The sequence below is a fragment of the Tetranychus urticae genome, chromosome 2 (assembly GCF_039701765.1).
Source record: "Tetranychus urticae isolate SD_2017Ah chromosome 2, NJAU_TeUrti_SD_1.0, whole genome shotgun sequence".
In the NCBI taxonomy this organism is placed as follows: domain Eukaryota; kingdom Metazoa; phylum Arthropoda; class Arachnida; order Trombidiformes; family Tetranychidae; genus Tetranychus; species Tetranychus urticae.
Genome location: NC_142959.1, coordinates 18650867 through 18666461, shown reverse-complemented (window position 1 = coordinate 18666461; position 15595 = coordinate 18650867). Strand labels below are relative to the sequence as shown.

The window sequence follows — 15595 nt, the reverse complement described above, 5'->3', positions numbered from 1 at the left end:
GAATAAAGTTTGCTGGCAATGAGTTTGATGGATATGGTATGACTGCGACGATGAAATGTCTTTTTATGATTTTCAATGGCACTGCGGAAGAGAGAGTATGATTCAGATGGTACGCAATGCTTGACTTTGTGAAGATGTTGTTTGATGTAGTTTTCTGAAGGGTTATGCAATAGGCGACAATGAGCCCTCTTGAGAGCATGAAGCTCTTTTTTCGTGCGCTCCAATTCCGCTGTCAAATCTTTCAAGATGTAACATTGAGTTAATACTGATGATGTTGATGTAGTTGATGAGAATGAAGGCACTTCACATGAGAAATGATCTGATGGGAATGCAATAATTTCATCAGGCAGAGCATTATTCACTAGACGTCTGCGTCTGCAGTCTATAGAATACAAGATGGGTGAAAAATGACGAGAGCAAACATACACGTTGGCACAGTTATGACTATGAATATGTGGTAGAAGAGCAAACGATAACAAATCAATCCAGGCTTGGCACTTTTCTTGATCAGATGGAAATGAAAATAATGAAACCATTGTCAGTTTTTGATGAATTACAGTTTATGACAATACAATTCTGGGATAGACATTCAGAATATTTTCTGAAGCTATAAAATGATTAAGGGGATGCGTGATATCATTCCATTTCAAGATTCCATCATAACTGCCTTCTTTGAAATAAAGAGAGTACATCATGAGATCGTTCTAATCAGCTTAAAGATATGTGAAGCATCAAGAAGAAAACTATCGATTTGCTATTGATTTTAAATTTAGATGTAACAACATCGACACCAAGTGGCGCCCTAAGTAATCTATTTTTCGAATCTTCATAGCAAACAGTAGCTAAACACTCTTAGCTAATCTTTGCATATAATCCTATTTAGACTATTTTCAAGCGACATATTCAGTTAAAATTATACTGGGCGTGCAAACTCTATTTATGCTTTAAAAGCTTTGGTTTGGCAATTCTGACCGAAATTGTAGACCAAATAGATAACCAGACTTTTATATAAGTTGCTTTGCTAACACCATCTATCGTTTTTGGGGTAACAAGTTTTATCGATTATTTGACAGATCAAACCATCTAATATTTCAACTACAGGAATTTTCGGAATTTTTCGTTTTTTGCATTCAAACTCGAGAACTTACGTTGCAGTCGTGTGGAGCAAAATAATCATGGTTCACGGTTGATGTATGTCTTCGAAAAAGAGCTTCTTTTCAAGAGCTTTGAACTTCCTTCTACTAGTAAATAGCGAATCATAATAATTAGCTGTTAGGTATCTAGTATCAACGACAGTTCAGAATGAGACTTAAATTGTACCAGAATGGGTCTGACAATCTGTATACCAGTTTTTTGATTGATGATAGAATGTATAAAAAAGATCGAACGGTGAGCTTTCACACTGGAAGTAAGCATCAACAGTTTAAATCTGTCTGAAATGGATTTTACCCGAATGCAATAGCTAACTTCGTATTCACATGAATCAACTAACAAGTAGTCTCATGATGAGATAATGATCTGAGAATGCCATTCAAATAAATGAAAAGAATCGACGTTAAAGACTGATTACAGTTTATCACTCATCGATTGATAGGGTTGATTAAAGATGATCATTCAATTAATCTAAATCGGGATAACATCTCCTTTCTTTATATAAGATTGATTGGTTTCCATTTGAAATTCAAATCGATTCCAGCATTTAACCAGTAAACAACTCTTATTACCGTGAAAGAAGAGATTCATTCAAAAATGAAATTGGCCATCATCTTAACTGCCTGCCTTTTTGGGACTGTGTTTGCTCAAGAAGGGCTACCCGGTGGGTGGAATTCACTTTCTACTGACGATTCAACTGTTAACCAGTTAGCTATTAAAAGTGTTAATCACCACAACTCAGTCAACAACAGTGCCTATTACAAGAAACTTGTTAAAATCCAAGAAGCTCGATATCAAGTCGTCGCTGGATTCAAATATGAAATTAAATTTTTGATTGGCAAAACCGAATGCGCTAAAACTGGAAATTATACCGATTCATGTCAAGTCGCTGTTAATGTAAGTTTCGATTCTTATACTCATCCAAACAAGCTGACAAAAGTATTGAGGACTTGTTATTCATTTATTTTCTCTTCTCATTAACAGTCACCTACTGAACTATGTACTTATGTTTTCTGGATGCCTCCTGTTGATAAAGATCGAATTACTTCGTTCGATTGTGTTGCTACAAAGTAGTTTGAAGATCGTTTGATTCAAGCAGTTTATCAAGTCCACTTGAATAAAGTGAAGATGTTCTTGAAAAACATCTTACAATCAATTGTGAGGTTTTCATCAACTGATTGCTTCATCTCGTTCATCTGTTTTTATAATAATGTATTAGTATGGTTAATTTGAGGTGAAATTAATAAAAAATTAAAGCATTTAAATATTTTCCTGATTGTATTCGCAACTCAAATTGAATATATTATAATATAAACAAGTATCTATTGGTGTTAATTGTCATTGTCATTGGTAAAACCTTCTTCTCTCCTGGATTTAAAGGTTGACTTTTCTCGATTCCTCCATTTACTTTTTCAACGGCATATTCAAGATCTTTGAGAGTAACTGCTTTTCTTTTATATCTAGCCGATTTAAGGGCTGATTCATTGCACACATTAGCGATATCGGCTCCACTGAATCCAGGAGTTAAAGAGGTCAGACTTGCTGAGATAATTTCTGGTTTAATCGAAAGTTTTATGTCTTTCAAGTATTTCTCAAAAATTTCTTTTCTTTATTCGAGTGTAGGTAAATCTATGAGAATATGTCGATCAAATCTACCAGGTCGAAGTAGTGCTTTGTCCAGAACTTCAGCTATGTTTGTTGACGACAAAAGAATGGCATCTTTTTGGCCAGCCTTACCATCCATTTCAACTAGCAATCGATTTAGAGTTTGTTCCTCTTCTCCTGAAGTTTCGACTCGAGTCCCACTCCTTTTCCTCCCAATTATTAATACATCAATTGTTTCAATATAAACTGAGTGCTCTTTTGAGCTTCTTTGAGCCGATTCTTTGGTCAAAACCCGTAAAAAATGGCACTAAATCCACTTACTTATAGTTTAAGTGAAAAATTGAAAAAGGACCAGATTTACCCACAAAACAATTTATTAATTGAAGATCCAGTTGAAAGCAAAGCGCTTATTGAACATTGAATTTTCAAACTGAAGCTGAAATCATTCCGTGAAGCCTCTTATTACTTTGCTCTTTAATTTCACTGATATTTTTTCTGAGTGATAGTATTGATACTTTGTCGATAAGACTCCATACCAAAAAAAACGCACAATTTGATGATAACCTTTATGCTTGATAAAGATTCTATTTTATCAGTATCGCGAAACACTAATAGAAACAGCTGAACAAGGCTTGTTGACTTATTACAAAAAGTGTGAACTTAATTAATCAAATTGAAATTAAGACCAACCAAGGTTAACAAATCTATCGAAGAACGGGTTTATTCAGATCAACTTACATTACTTGTATTAACAATGCTTACGAAGTTGCTTTGATATCTGCTAATCTTAAATCGCAAATATAACTTTTTCCAGATCATGTACTTCCATCACATGTACTAAGAAAAATTTGAAAAATCATTATTCATGATCTTGAGCTGAGTCACATTGGAAAGCAGTAATCTTGATTTCTTTAGAACCAGGGTCTTCATGTAAATGTACGGTGCATATTGGAGGAAGTGTCTGTGAATAAGAAAATGAATGAATAACAAATCTCAACAGTTTGGTCATTTTGGTTAAATTTATTTTAAATGAGGCTAAAACTTACAGTTACGTTGATTTGACAAGCATCCGTGTACGGTTTAGATTTTGGACAATCAGTTTTTTGTATGTCCAATCTAAGCTCATATTCAATTCCAGACATCAATCTAGATTTAGCGGCTCTAATCTGGACCAGTTTATTGTAATACGAACTATTTTCCTTTGCGTTAATATCCACAACGGCTAGATCAGCTAACTTAATAACTGTTGGGTCATCGACAGGAAGCGGTTTCCATTCTGGCATAGGATGATTCTCAGCAAATACAGTTCCAAAAAGGCAGATAGTTAAGATGAAGAATTTCATTTTTGAAACAATCACTTTTTTCACAGGTAACAATAGTTGGTTTAATGATTTAAAGTTGAAATAGATTTGAATATTAAATTGAAAACAAGCTACTTTAAATAGAGAAAAATCTTGACATAGTTATCCGATTTCATTGAGAAAACAGATGATAAAGTTAAAACAAAACTGAGAAGAAACGAAAAATTGAAATGGATTTTGCTTTACCAACATAATGAAACTTGAAACTTATTAAAAAGACGGCAATCTAAAGATTGCAATGGAAATTTAAAGGCATAATTTTAAATGTTAAATGTGTCCGTTTCGCTAACAAGAATTGTCCCATAATGTTCTCGGTATGATAATTCCGACGTTGGTGTCAATTTTGTGATGCTAATCATAATCACTCTTTCTGCTATTTCCTGCCTCATTTGCTATATTATCAAGAGGTCCTTTTGAATTGAGATCGGATTCATTTGTAATCCTATCCTTTGTGTAGCCAATCTAAATTATATTCATTGAGAATATCTTTCAAATGAACTCAAACAATCAATAAGTTAAATAATAATTAATACATATCAACAAGAAACTACTCATTTCAAGCTTCAAAAACACTTTACAAAGTGGGATCTAAATTTCATTCATAACAATTGTTTGATCATCTTTATTGAATTGATCAAATATTCCAGGCAATTAAACTCTATTTTAGGAATTGTAAAAATGTTTTATCTCTGTAGTCATTAACTATTCATTTTTCATTTAACGCGCCTTCCATATTTGTTCAACATACGAAACAATCAAGATAATCACCTTGACTAAAAATAGTCTTGTAACAACTGAAAAGCGCGTTAAATGAAAAATGAATAATTAATGACTACGGAAATAAATACATTTTGACAATTCCTAAAGTAGAGTTTAATTGCCTGAAATGTTCAATCGATTCAATAAAAATGATCAAACAATGGTTTTGAATGAAATTTAGATCACACTTTATAAAGTGTTTTTGAAGCTTGAAATGAGTAGTTTCTTGTTGATATGTATTAATTATTATTTAGCTCAGTGATTGTTTGAACTTAGTTGAGAGATATTCTCAATGAATATAATTTAGATTGGCTACACAAAGGATAGGATTACAAATGAATCCGATCTCAAAAGGACTTCAAAAGGATTCAAAAGGACCTCTTGATAATGGTTTACATCGTCGTCTTTTAGTACAAATAAGGCAAATGAGGCAGGAAATAGCAGAGAGAGTGATTATGATTTACATGACTAAAATGGCATCAACGATTTATGAGATTACCATATCGACAAACTAACACACACAAGCACAGAGCAATCAGGGACTTGGGCTATTATTTAAGACGCTAAATTAAACAATCATTGACCGGTGTACCTGTAATAATTTCAGTTTTTGAGCTTTCTCAACTTGCATCCGAAAAGCAGAACTGCAGAATTTTATCGAAAGGCTTTCTTTTGTTTAATTACTATAGATTTTTATTTCACACGAACAATGGTTGTGAGCGAATTCGTTAATATTTGTAAGATTGCGCTTAAAATTGATACTTATTTCAAACAACAAATCACTAAAAATGAGCAAGTTAAGCTAATCTGATTTCATTTAGGACAGGCGACACCATTGCGTATTATTATCAGTTTAACAATGAATTTCCAGCTTAAAATACTGACTATAAATTTTCATTGCGATCGTCTGATAAGTTTCAAGTTCCATAATGTTGGTAAAGCAAAAGCTAAATCAAAGAAATTAAATCCCTTTCAATTTTCGTTTTCTCCAAGTTTTGTTATAATTTTCTCATCTGTTCTCTCAATAAAATCATATAACTATGTCAAGATTTTTGCCTTTTCCATATTTTCTCTATTTAAAGTTGCTTGTTTTCAATTTAATATTCAAATCTATTTCAATTTTCAATTAGTATTAATAAGTTAACTCTTGTTACCTGTGAAGAAAAAGATTGTTACAAAAATGCAATTCTTCATGTTAACTGTCTGCCTTTTTGGAACTGTATTTGCTAAGAGTCCTTCTACAGAATGGACACCGCTCCCTGTTGATGATCCAACTGTTATAAAGTTAGCTAAACAAGCCGTTGCTGATGTCAACTCACAGGAAAAGTTTACTTACAATAAACTGATCGTGATTACAGAAGCTAAATCTGTAGTCGATGACGGAGTTACTTATATGCTTAAAATGATCATACAAAAAACTTATTGTCCCTTATCTAAACCGTACCATGATGATTGTGAAATCAACCAAGGTGTAAGTTTTAACATCATCTGAAATATTTAAACACAATGACCAAACTATTGAGATTTGTTATTCATTCATTTTCCTATTCACAGTTACCTGGTAGCACATGCATCGTCGATGCACATAAACCTGTTGGTTCTGAAGAAATCAAGATCGGGCGTTTACAATGTGATGAAATTCCTCAACCCCCCAGTTAAAGAAAAATTGCTACACTAAATTGCGTCTCATGCACATCGAGATACGTATCGAATAAAAACGGCAGAGTCATGCGTTTTTTGCGTTTAAAGCAATAGTTGCATTCATCAATGTCACGTTAAATTACGTTGTGAAACAATTCATAAGCCTGTAAAATGATTTGTCCAATTTTTCTTTGTAATGTGATTGAAGTACATGGAAAAGGCGAAATTTGCGATTTAAGATTAGCAGATTTCAGAACAACTTCGTTAGCATTGTAAATGAGTTGATCTGAATAAACCCGTTTTTTGATAATTTCAATTCGATTAATTAACATTAATAAATTATATTCATTGAGAATATCTTTTAAATAAGTTCAAATAATCAACAAGCTAAATAATAATTAATCCGCATAATGCTGGCTATAGCCTGATGCAGGGGATTCTCGAAAAACTAAGGAGGTCGCCTGTTATACGAGTGGTCGCATTTTTGTCGACAAGCTAAGCTTCAGCTCCTAAACAAATCAAATTATTCAAATGAAAATTTCACTAAAGACTCTAAAATTGAATGGGCTTGCCATTGACAAATGATTACATGAGTTCGAGGTCACAGGAAAAAGTTTATGCTGCTTGCTCAATTGAAAACAGGGGCTCAAAATATAAACTTTTTTCTGTGACCTCAGACGAATCCAATCTTTCGTCAGTCAATGCAGCTGATTATCAGTTAGTTAATACAGTTAAATATATTTATACGAATTTTCAGCACTCTATCATATTTTTTCACAAGACATCTATGAAAAAATCTTTAAACTTCAGAGCGCGATTAGGACACTCTAAAGAACTTTTGATGAGACCTGACATACTCTTTTGCTGTCTTCTATCATGAAAATATGTTTTTTTAAAAAAATGTGAAAAGTGAAAAATTGAAAAAGGATCAGATTTACCCACAAAATTAATTTATTAATAAGAAGAAGCAAGTTGAAAATTCACAGTTAATTTGATGTTTGATTTCAATTTTTTCGCCCTACAATCGCCTTCTGATTGTGAACTGGAGAAATTAATCTCAAATGGAAGCTGAAATCATTCCGTGAAGTCTCTTATCACTTTGCTCTTTAACACTGATATTTTTTCTGAGTAAAAGTATTGATACTTTGCCTGTCGATAATACTCCATATCAAGAAATTCGATGAAATAAAATTTGATAGAATTATCAGGCAATCAACAAAATAGGGAAAAATTGAGCTTTCAGTTGTCTCTAGAAACTCTTGTGACTCACAAACCAGATCTATGCTTTAATTGAACTAATTAAATACTTGATACCTGCATGGTTCCGATAGTGACTCCTTTTAATATCGCGAAAAACTAATAGAAACAGCTGTAAAAGGCTTGTTGACTTATTAAAAAAGTGTAAACTTAATTAATCGAATTGAAATTATCAAAGAACAAGTTTATTCAGATCAACTCAATGAAAATGATTACGAATTCGTCTTGAATCTGCTAATTTTAAATTGCAAATTTCGCTTTTTCCATATCATGTAATTCAAGAACATGTACCAAGAAAATTTGGACAAATCATTTTTGTCGCAGATTAAATTTCACCACAGAGGAACTTATAGATCTTGTTTTCTTCAGAACCAGCACGTACATATGCATCGATGGTGCATAGTTTAGGAGGTTCCTGTGAACAAGAAAATGAATGAATATCAAATCTCAATAGTTTGGTCATTGTGGTTAAATGTATTTTAAATGATGTTAGAACTTACATCTTGGTTGATTTGACAAGCATCAGTGTACGGTTTAGACTTGGGACAATCAGTTATTCGTATGACCAATTTAAGCTCATATTCAACTTTATCGGCAACTCTAGATTTAGCTTCTTTAATCTGGATCAATTTATTGTAATACAAACTATTGTCCTGTGCGTTGATATAAGCAACGGCTTGGTCAGCTAACGTTATAACAGTTGGATCATCAACAGGGAGCGGTGTCCATTCTATTGGAGGACTCGTGGCAAATAGAGCTCCAAAAAGGCAAACAGATAAGATTAAGAATTTCATTTTCGAAACAATCTCTTTCTTCACAGGTAACAAGAGTTGGTTTACTAGTTGAAAGATGAAATAGATTTGAATATTAAATTGAAAACAAGCCACTTCAGAGGAAAAATAGAAAATGAAAAGATCTTGACATTAGTTATCCGATTTAATTGAGAAAACAGATGATAAAATTGTAACCAAACTTGGAGAAAACGAAAAATTGAAATGAAAGGATTAAATTTCTTGTATTTAGATTTTGCTTAACCAACATTATGAAACTTGAGACTTATTAACGGTTAGAAGACGGCAATCAGACGATCGCAAGTGAAATTTAAAGTCACTGACAATTGTGAGAAATTGGTGTCAAATTAAATCAGACTAGCTTAATATCCTCATTGTCAGTGATTTGCTGTTTAAAATAAGTATCAATCTTCAAATCAGATGTTCCAAATACTAAATTAATAAATTTGCTCACAACAATTGTCCAAGTGTGATAAAAATCTGTTTGAATTAATCAAAAGAAAGCCTGATGAAATTCTTGCTTTTCAGATGCAAGTCGAGGAAGCTGGAAAACTGAAATTATTACTACTAAACCGACTAATCATTGTTTAATCTAGCATCTCAATAGTTAGTCCATGTTCCTACTTGCGAACTGCTCTGTGCTTTTAAATGTGTCCGTTTCGCTAACAAGAATTGTCCCATAATGTCCCCGGTATGATAATTCCAGCAATCGTTGGTGTTATTTTTGTGATGCTAATCATAATCACTCTCTCTCTGCTATTGCCTGCCTTATTTGTACTAGAAGACGTCGATTTAAATCATTATCAAGAGGTCCGTTTGAATTGAGATCGGATTCATTTGTAATCCTGTCCTTTGTGTAGCCAATCTATCATAAATGTATCAAGTTTTTAATGCGTTCAATTAAAGCATGGATCTGGTTATTGGGTCACAAGAGTTTCTAGAGACAACTAAAAGTTCAATTTTTCTCGATTCTGTTAATTGTCTTCTACAGCTGTTTCTATTAGAAAAGGCTGTAAAAGGCTTGTTGACACATTACAAAAAGTGAAAAATTAATTAATCAAATTGAAATTATCAAAGAACAGGTTTATTCAGATTAATTCAATTGAAACGCTTACGCATTTGTTTTGAAATCTGCTAATCTTCAATCGCAAATTTCGCCTTTCCAGATAATGTACTTCAATCACATTTTCAAAAAAAATCGGACGAATTATTTTTCATTCTTATGAATTGTTTCACAACGTAATATAACGATTTTAATTTATTGAATGAAATGTCTAAGCAGACATTGATAAATGAAATTATTGCGTTAAACGCAAAAAAAACGCATGAGTCTGGCGTTTTTGTTTGATGCGTATCTCGATGGCCATTTGACGCAATTCAGTGTAGCAATTTTTCTTTAACTGGGGGGTAGAGGAATTGGATCACATTGTAAACGCCCGATCTTGATTTCTTCAGACCCAACAGGTTTATGTGCATCGACGCTGCATATGCGACCAGGTAACTGTGAACAAGAAAATGAATGAATAACAAACCTCAATAGTTTGGTCATTGTGTTTAAATATGCTTTAAATGATGTTGAAACTTACTTCTCTTATTTCACAATCATCATGGTATGGTTTAGATATGGGACAATAAGTTGATCGTATGATAAATTTAAGCATATAAGTAACTCCATCATCGACTACAGATTTAGGTTCTTGAATCTCGATCAGTTTATTGTAATTAAACTTTTCCTGTGAGTTGACATTAGCAACGGCTTGTTTAGCTAACTTTATAACAGTTGGATCATCAACAGGGAGCGGTGTCCATTCTGTAGAAGGACTCTTAGCAAATACAGTTCCAAAAAGGCAGACAGTTAACATGAAGAATTTCATTTTTGAAACAATCTTTTTCTTCACAGGTAACAATAGTTGGTTTACTAATTGAAAGTTTAAATAGGTTTGAATATTGAATTGAAAACAAGCTACTTTAAATAGATGGTAAATCGAAAAGGAAAAGATCTTGACATTAGTTATCGACGTGATTGCTAGTCGATTTCATTGAGAAAACAGATGATAAAATTATAACCAAACTTGTAGAAAACGAAAAATTGAAATGAAAGGATAAAATTTCTTTATTTTAGATTTTGCTTAACCAACATTATGAAACTTGAAACTTATCAGAAGACGACAATCAGACAACCGCAATAGGAATTTATAGTCAGTATTTTAAGCTGGAAATTCGTTTTTCCCTTTTCAGAAGATTCATTGTTTAACTGACGATTGTAAGCAATGGTGTCAATTTAAATCAGACTAGCTCAATATCCTCATTCTCAGTATCAATCTTCAAATCAGATCTTGTAAATAATAAATTAATAAATTTGTTCACAATCATTGTCCAAGTTCGTAAAAATCTGTTTAAATTAGTCAAAAGAAAGCTTTTCAGATGCAAGTCGAGGAAGCTCTTGTCAGTGATTTGCTGTTTGAAATAAGTATCAATTTTAAGCGCAATCTTTAAAATATTTACGAATTTGCTCACAAATATTGCTCGAGTGAAATAAAAATCTGTTCAAGTTTAAACAAAAGAAAGCCTTTTGATAAAACTTTTGCTTTTCAGACATTAGTCACTCAACAGTTCAGCTTTTCGGTTGCAAGTTGAGGAAGCTCAAAAACTGAAATCATTGCAGATAGACCGGCCAATCATTGTTTAATTTAGCCTCCTAATTGTTAGTCCATGTGCCTACTTTAGGATTAGTCTGAGCTTGAGCTGAGAATGTGACCGTTTAGCTTAGAAGCGCTGTTTCATAATGTTCGTCAATATGGTAAGCATATGGTTTACGCATTATATAATAACCGTTAGTTCATTTAACTTCAAACGGTGCGCCTTTGAACACCTTTGCTTCAGGCAGAATTTTGATGGATTTTAGTGCAGAGGATCCTCGAAAAACGCAGTTGCCTGTTATACGAGTGGTCGCATTTTTGTCGACAAGCTAAGCTTCAGCTCCTAAACAAATCAAATTATTCAAATGAAAATTTCACTAAAGACCTTAAAATTGAATGGACTTGCCACCGACAAATGATTACATGAGTCCGAGGTCACAGGAAAAAGTTTATGCTGCTTGCTCAATTGAAAACAGGGGCTCAAAATATAAACTTTTTTCTGTGACCTCAGACGAATCCAATCTTTCGTCAGTCAATGCAGCTGATTATCAGTTAATGTACTTAATATATTTATACGGATTTTCAGCACTCTATCATATTTTTCATAAGATATCTATGAAAAAGCTTTAAACTTCAGAGCGCGATTAGTCTCTTATTATTTTGCTCTTTAATTTTACTGATATTTTTTCTGAGTAAAAGTATCGATACTTTACCTGTCAGTAGTAAAGGGTATCTAACGCCACGAAAAGGTGGAGCCTATTCTAAGAGGAAAGGGGGAAAAATGCGCAAACAACCGATTTTGGAAGTTAAGGTTAAGGGTAAACCTCAACTCAAACAAGTTTAATTATCATTATTTTTTTACATTTTTTACATTTTTAATCTTTATTATTATCATTATCATTATTTTTATTATTATCAATTAAAGTCTATAGAGACTTAAACCTTTTACATTTAATGATTTCAAAAGAGTCATTTACTCTTTTGAAAGTCATAGTAAAAGGGTATGGTGAACTGATATGAGGAGGATCAGCAGCCACCAAAGAATCAAAATCAAGCCGCCTGGGACGGAACGGAGTCATCAGAGGTGTTGGTGTTGCTGTGATTGCTGCAGAGGAAGGTGGAGAGGAGGTGATGGTTTCCCAACCAGAGCTGCCTGTGGATTCTATCCGGATCTCAGAATCATCGGATGCTATGATGGAGTTAGTGATGGAGGTTGAGGAAATCTCAATGGCTGAGTCAACCCCACCAATGGTTTCCTCTTCTTCCACGTTTGGTTGAGGTCTATATTTAAGGACCAAACCATCAATGGCTCCAACCATCTGAACAAATGAGGAAGCCCAATCCTGTTGGATCGAAAGCCCAGCCTGGAGCTTCCTCAAGAGACCAACCACCTCATTCAAGGGAACAGCACCATTCAAATGCTCTGAGTCGAGCAATGCCTCTCTCGTCTGCTGGCTGATGGATCGAAGGGCCACAGTCTCAGCACATCGATGAAGAGGGATGAATGATGATGAAGATTCATCAGAGACGGACATTGAAGTCTCATCGACAGGAGATACCAGAGCAGCAGAAGCAGGAGAAGGCAGCGGAGTGCGAGCTGGAGAAGCCAGAGGAGTTAAAGTAGCGACAGGCAGGGGCAGAGGATGGTCCATGCTCGACCCATGATTGTTTGATAGGTTTCATATCTCACGCTTTGAGATAGTAAATCTTCTCTATTCGGAATTTGAAATGACATGTTTACAAGTTTATGAAGAAATGAACAAAGATCTTTGAAAACTAGTATATTTATATGCAAAATTTTCGTTTTGAAATTTAAAAATTTACCGCGCAACTTTTCTACGCATTTCCCCCTAACCCTCCCCCTAAAATAGGCTCCACCTTTTCGTGGCGTTAGATACCCTTTACTACTCCTGTCGATAATACTCCATATCAAGAAATTTGATGAAATTATTAGGCAATCTACAGAATCGAGAAAAATTGAGCTTTCAGTTGTCTGTAGGGACTCTTGTGTCTCACGAACCAGATCCATGCTTTAATTGAACTCATTAAATACTTGATACCTTTATGATTGATAGTGATTCCTTTTCAATATCGCCAAACACTGATTGAAACAGCTGTAAAAAGCTGGTTGACTTATTGAGTTGTCCGGGCCAAAGTGGTGCGAGTTTGATCAAAGGTATTCCGAATAGAATTGTGTAGCTAACAAGATTAATTATGCGAGATTTCATGTCGAAATCAACAGTAATTCAAAAGTTATCAGAAAATTACTGAAAAAAATCAAAAATCGAAAATTTCACCTCATTGATCGAGTCTGTAGACTAAACTTCATGTGATAGATGCACGAAATTGACACAAATTGTTCGTCTTGATTTATTTCATCGAATGGTTTTTTAATTTCTTCAAAAAAATCAAACACTTTCATTCAATTATCAAAAAATATCCAAAAATTGAAAAAAGCTAGCGATTTAGGGAAAACCCTAGGATTTTTTGGAATTTTCGCCAAAATAAAAATTTTTGACTTGGATTGTTCTAATTTATCAGCGAAACCAAATAATTCTACTCTATTAATTGCAAAACAATTCTTAGATATTCAGGTATTACTGACCGAAAATTCATAAAAAAGTCCCACCAATTCGAAATTAACAACAATCAAATCTCCGCCGTTTTGGCCCGGACAACCTAATGATACAAAAAGTACAAACATAATTAATAAAATTGAAATCAAGACCAACCAAGATTCATAAATCAAATCTATCGAGGAACGGATTTATTCAGATCAACTCAATCAAAATGCTTACGAATTTGTTTTGAAATCTGCTAATCTTAAATCGCACAATTAGCTTTTTCCATATCATGTACTTCAATCACATGTACCAAGAAAAATTGGAAAAATCATTTTACAGGCTTATGAATTGTTTCACAACGTAATATGACGATCTTGCTTTCGTCAGAACCAACACGTACATATGCATCGATGGTGCATAGTTTAGGAGGTGCCTGTGAACAAGAAAATGAATGAATAACAAATCTCAATAGTTTGGTCATTGTGTTTGAATGTATTTTAAATGAGGCTAAAACTTACAGTATCGTTGATTCCACAAGCATCAGTGTACGGTTTGGATTTGTGAGAATAAGTTTTTCGTAAGATTACTTTAATCGTATAAGTAATTTTAGAATGGCGGAGTTTAGATCTAGCTTCTTTGATCTCGATCAGTTTATTGTAAAACTTACCATTTCCCTCTGCGTTGATTTTAGCAACGGCTTGGTTAGCTAACTTTATAACAGTTGAATCATCGACAGGGAGCGGTTTGTATTTTACAGGATGACTCTGAGCAAATACAGTTCCAAAAAGGCAGACAATTAAGATGAAGAATTTCATTCTTGAAACAATCTTCTTCTTGACAGGCAAAAAAGAGTTGGTTTACTAATTGAAACTTGAAATAGATTTGAATATTAAATTGATAAAAACTACTTCTAATAGACAAAAATTGGGAAAGAAAAAGATCTTGACATAGTTATCGACGTGATTTCTAGTCGATTTCACTTAGAAAACAGATGATCAAATTGAAACCAAACTTTGAGAAAGCGAAAAATTGAAATGAAAGGATTAAATTTCTTTGATTTAAATTTTGCTTTACCAATATTATGAAACTTGAACCTTGTATTCGAAAAAATAATATTGAAAAATACTTGAAAATAATATAATTTACATGACGATGAAATTTGTATGAAATTATCAGGCAATTAACAGAATCGAGAAAAGTGAGCTACAGTTCTAGAGACTCTTGTGACTCGCTGACCAGATCCAGGCTTTAATTGAACTCATTACAATCTTTTACTTTTGAATTGCTCTGATTTAACGAATGGAAAAATGCAAGGATTAGAGAAAATTTGAAACACTTCTTTACTTAATTCTGTTTTTGTCAAAAGAAAAGGTCATTAACAAATGAAAAAGTCAACCTTTAAACATCAATTTGCAATTGGTACTTTCTGTACGCAAAGGTTAATGTATTTTTTCATTTTGGAGTAATAATTGTTACAATCTTTCTCACCAATACACTGAGATGCTAACTCAACTCCATTATAAACTTCTTCAGCTCATTTTGGTTTGAACCGTTTTACATAATGCTTTAGTTGATTAAACATTTTCTCGATTGGATTGAGAAATCTCGAATAAGCAGGAAGAAAAATGAGCTCATGGTTAGTTTCTTTGATTAGTTCATCTACAGCACTGGCATGATGTGATCTCACATTATCCATTACCAAAAAATTTTTATCAGCTTCACTTTTGTCGAAAAGTTCTTTTAAATATGTGATAAAATCCATAGTGTTGTATGATTGTGGTTGACACTTTTAGTAATAGAGCTCATTGTATCGCATTGCCGCACAG

General features: G+C 33.3%; 6 protein-coding genes across 6 annotated transcripts; 2 read left to right on the top strand and 4 right to left on the bottom strand.

Annotated features, from left to right (window-relative positions):
• Window positions 1-1693: 1693 nt before the first annotated feature.
• Window positions 1694-2417, top strand: LOC107370926 (cystatin-1). Its single transcript, XM_015938884.3, has 2 exons — window positions 1694-2049; window positions 2137-2417. Exons 1-2 carry the CDS (start codon window positions 1750-1752, stop codon window positions 2224-2226), a joined length of 390 nt encoding a protein of 129 aa, XP_015794370.1. The 5' UTR covers window positions 1694-1749; the 3' UTR covers window positions 2227-2417.
• A 1043-nt stretch (window positions 2418-3460) lies between these two features.
• LOC107370995 (cystatin-like) lies at window positions 3461-4159 on the bottom strand. Its single transcript, XM_015938942.3, has 2 exons — window positions 3804-4159; window positions 3461-3718 (listed from the first exon to the last, which is right to left on the bottom strand). The coding sequence occupies exons 1-2, from the start codon at window positions 4098-4100 to the stop codon at window positions 3617-3619; spliced, it is 399 nt and encodes a 132-aa protein (XP_015794428.1). The 5' UTR covers window positions 4101-4159; the 3' UTR covers window positions 3461-3616.
• Window positions 4160-6027: 1868 nt separating this feature from the next.
• Window positions 6028-6828, top strand: LOC107370996 (cystatin-1-like). The gene is made up of 2 exons (XM_015938943.3): window positions 6028-6348; window positions 6432-6828. Exons 1-2 carry the CDS (start codon window positions 6058-6060, stop codon window positions 6534-6536), a joined length of 396 nt encoding a protein of 131 aa, XP_015794429.1. The 5' UTR covers window positions 6028-6057; the 3' UTR covers window positions 6537-6828.
• Window positions 6829-7938: 1110 nt separating this feature from the next.
• Window positions 7939-8676, bottom strand: LOC107370986 (cystatin-1). Its single transcript, XM_015938933.3, has 2 exons — window positions 8276-8676; window positions 7939-8190 (listed from the first exon to the last, which is right to left on the bottom strand). Exons 1-2 carry the CDS (start codon window positions 8567-8569, stop codon window positions 8101-8103), a joined length of 384 nt encoding a protein of 127 aa, XP_015794419.1. The 5' UTR covers window positions 8570-8676; the 3' UTR covers window positions 7939-8100.
• A 958-nt stretch (window positions 8677-9634) lies between these two features.
• On the bottom strand, window positions 9635-10499 carry LOC107370993 (uncharacterized). Its single transcript, XM_015938940.3, has 2 exons — window positions 10153-10499; window positions 9635-10067 (listed from the first exon to the last, which is right to left on the bottom strand). The coding sequence occupies exons 1-2, from the start codon at window positions 10438-10440 to the stop codon at window positions 9963-9965; spliced, it is 393 nt and encodes a 130-aa protein (XP_015794426.2). The 5' UTR covers window positions 10441-10499; the 3' UTR covers window positions 9635-9962.
• A 3443-nt stretch (window positions 10500-13942) lies between these two features.
• On the bottom strand, window positions 13943-14728 carry LOC107360272 (kininogen-2-like). The gene is made up of 2 exons (XM_015926933.3): window positions 14288-14728; window positions 13943-14202 (listed from the first exon to the last, which is right to left on the bottom strand). The coding sequence occupies exons 1-2, from the start codon at window positions 14582-14584 to the stop codon at window positions 14098-14100; spliced, it is 402 nt and encodes a 133-aa protein (XP_015782419.1). The 5' UTR covers window positions 14585-14728; the 3' UTR covers window positions 13943-14097.
• Window positions 14729-15595: the final 867 nt, after the last annotated feature.